Raw genomic sequence first — 1,269 nt, forward strand, 5'->3', positions numbered from 1 at the left:
GTCCTTCTTTCCTTTCTTTGCATCCTTTAAAGTTCAAAACAAACAAGACTTACTGTTTTGTCTTCTGTTTTTAAACAGACTGAAAAGTCCATCCTGGAAAATTGTGGAACTTTCCATGAAGGATGTGTAGGAGCCCTGATGTTTTAGAAACCTCAGAGAATAAGAAGCTTTCTCCTATTTATTTTATTTATTTACATTTTTTTTTTGTCTTGTGCAGACGGTTAAGAGACCCCGAAAGGTTCCGGTCAATGTGATGCCCCGCCCTCCTTCCCCTGAAGTCTTCAGCAATGACAACTACAGCGACTACAACTACGACCCGGACCGCCGCAGCATGACCAGCGGGCGGGACAACAGCGTGGAGAGGGAGCGCCGAGGCTACATGGATTCTGGCTACCAGACCCGTGATCGGAACTACGACCGCGGCAGGAGCGCCGAGAGGGACCTGAGCCCCGACCGCAACTACAGACGAGACGGCAGCAGGGGGCGCACTCTGGATCGCAGCCCCGACCAGCGCTACAAGAGCGAGCATACGCTGGACCGCGACTACAGCCCAGACAGAAGATACCGCAGCGAGCGCGCCTTAGAGCGGGACTACAGCCCCGACCGGCGCTACCGCAGCGAGCGCACCCTCGACCGAGACTACAGCCCGGATCGACGCTACCGCAGCGAGCGGACGCTGGACCGCGCCCACAGCCCCGAGTCGCGCTACAGCCCGGGACGAGGCCAGAGGCGCGACCCGAGCTTTGAACGAGGGCGGGACCAGAGGTACAACGAGCCCATAAGGCGAACCGCCAGCAGGGACCGGCTGGACCGCTCGCCATCGCCGCCTCCGGCTCCCATCCCGCTGCCCCGCCCCGCCCGCGATCTGGAGCCTCTGGAGAAACCTGTGAATGTGCTGCTGCTGAAGAACCATCCCAACGAAGGTGAGAAACATCAAACGCTGCAGTGCCTGGTGTGAAATGTTAGCGAAAAGTAGAGCCCGACCGAAATGGGATTTTAAAGGCTGGAATAGATTATTAGGGCTTTAAAAAAAACAATATCCAATATAAATCGTCCAGAATCTAAAAAAACAAAACAACATGGACATAAACAGGATATAAACTGTCCTACTATAGTCCAACTCAAACTCTCAGAATAACCAGAAATATGATTGAAGACACTGACCACTAAGTATCCTGATCGTCCCAAAGAGGTTTGGGAAAATATTATTTGTGGTTTTTGGAAATTTTAATGAGATGCTGTGCTGTGAGGCTCTGACTCTCAAGTCTG

The 1,269-nt window shown here is 52.7% G+C and overlaps 1 protein-coding gene across 5 annotated transcripts in view; it reads left to right on the plus strand.

Moving 5' to 3' along the window:
* tjp2 (tight junction protein 2) overlaps positions 1-1,269 on the plus strand; it is an 82,031-nt gene that overhangs the window by 58,290 nt on the left and 22,472 nt on the right. For all 5 annotated transcript variants that reach the window (XM_015373200.1, XM_015373196.1, XM_015373198.1 and 2 more), the window contains one exon: positions 218-923. In XM_015373200.1, coding sequence (XP_015228686.1) covers positions 218-923 — 706 coding nt within the window. The remainder of the gene's footprint in view (positions 1-217; positions 924-1,269) is intronic.

This window comes from Cyprinodon variegatus, unplaced genomic scaffold (genome assembly GCF_000732505.1).
Source record: "Cyprinodon variegatus isolate N-32 unplaced genomic scaffold, C_variegatus-1.0 Scaffold82, whole genome shotgun sequence".
NCBI lineage: Eukaryota > Metazoa > Chordata > Actinopteri > Cyprinodontiformes > Cyprinodontidae > Cyprinodon > Cyprinodon variegatus.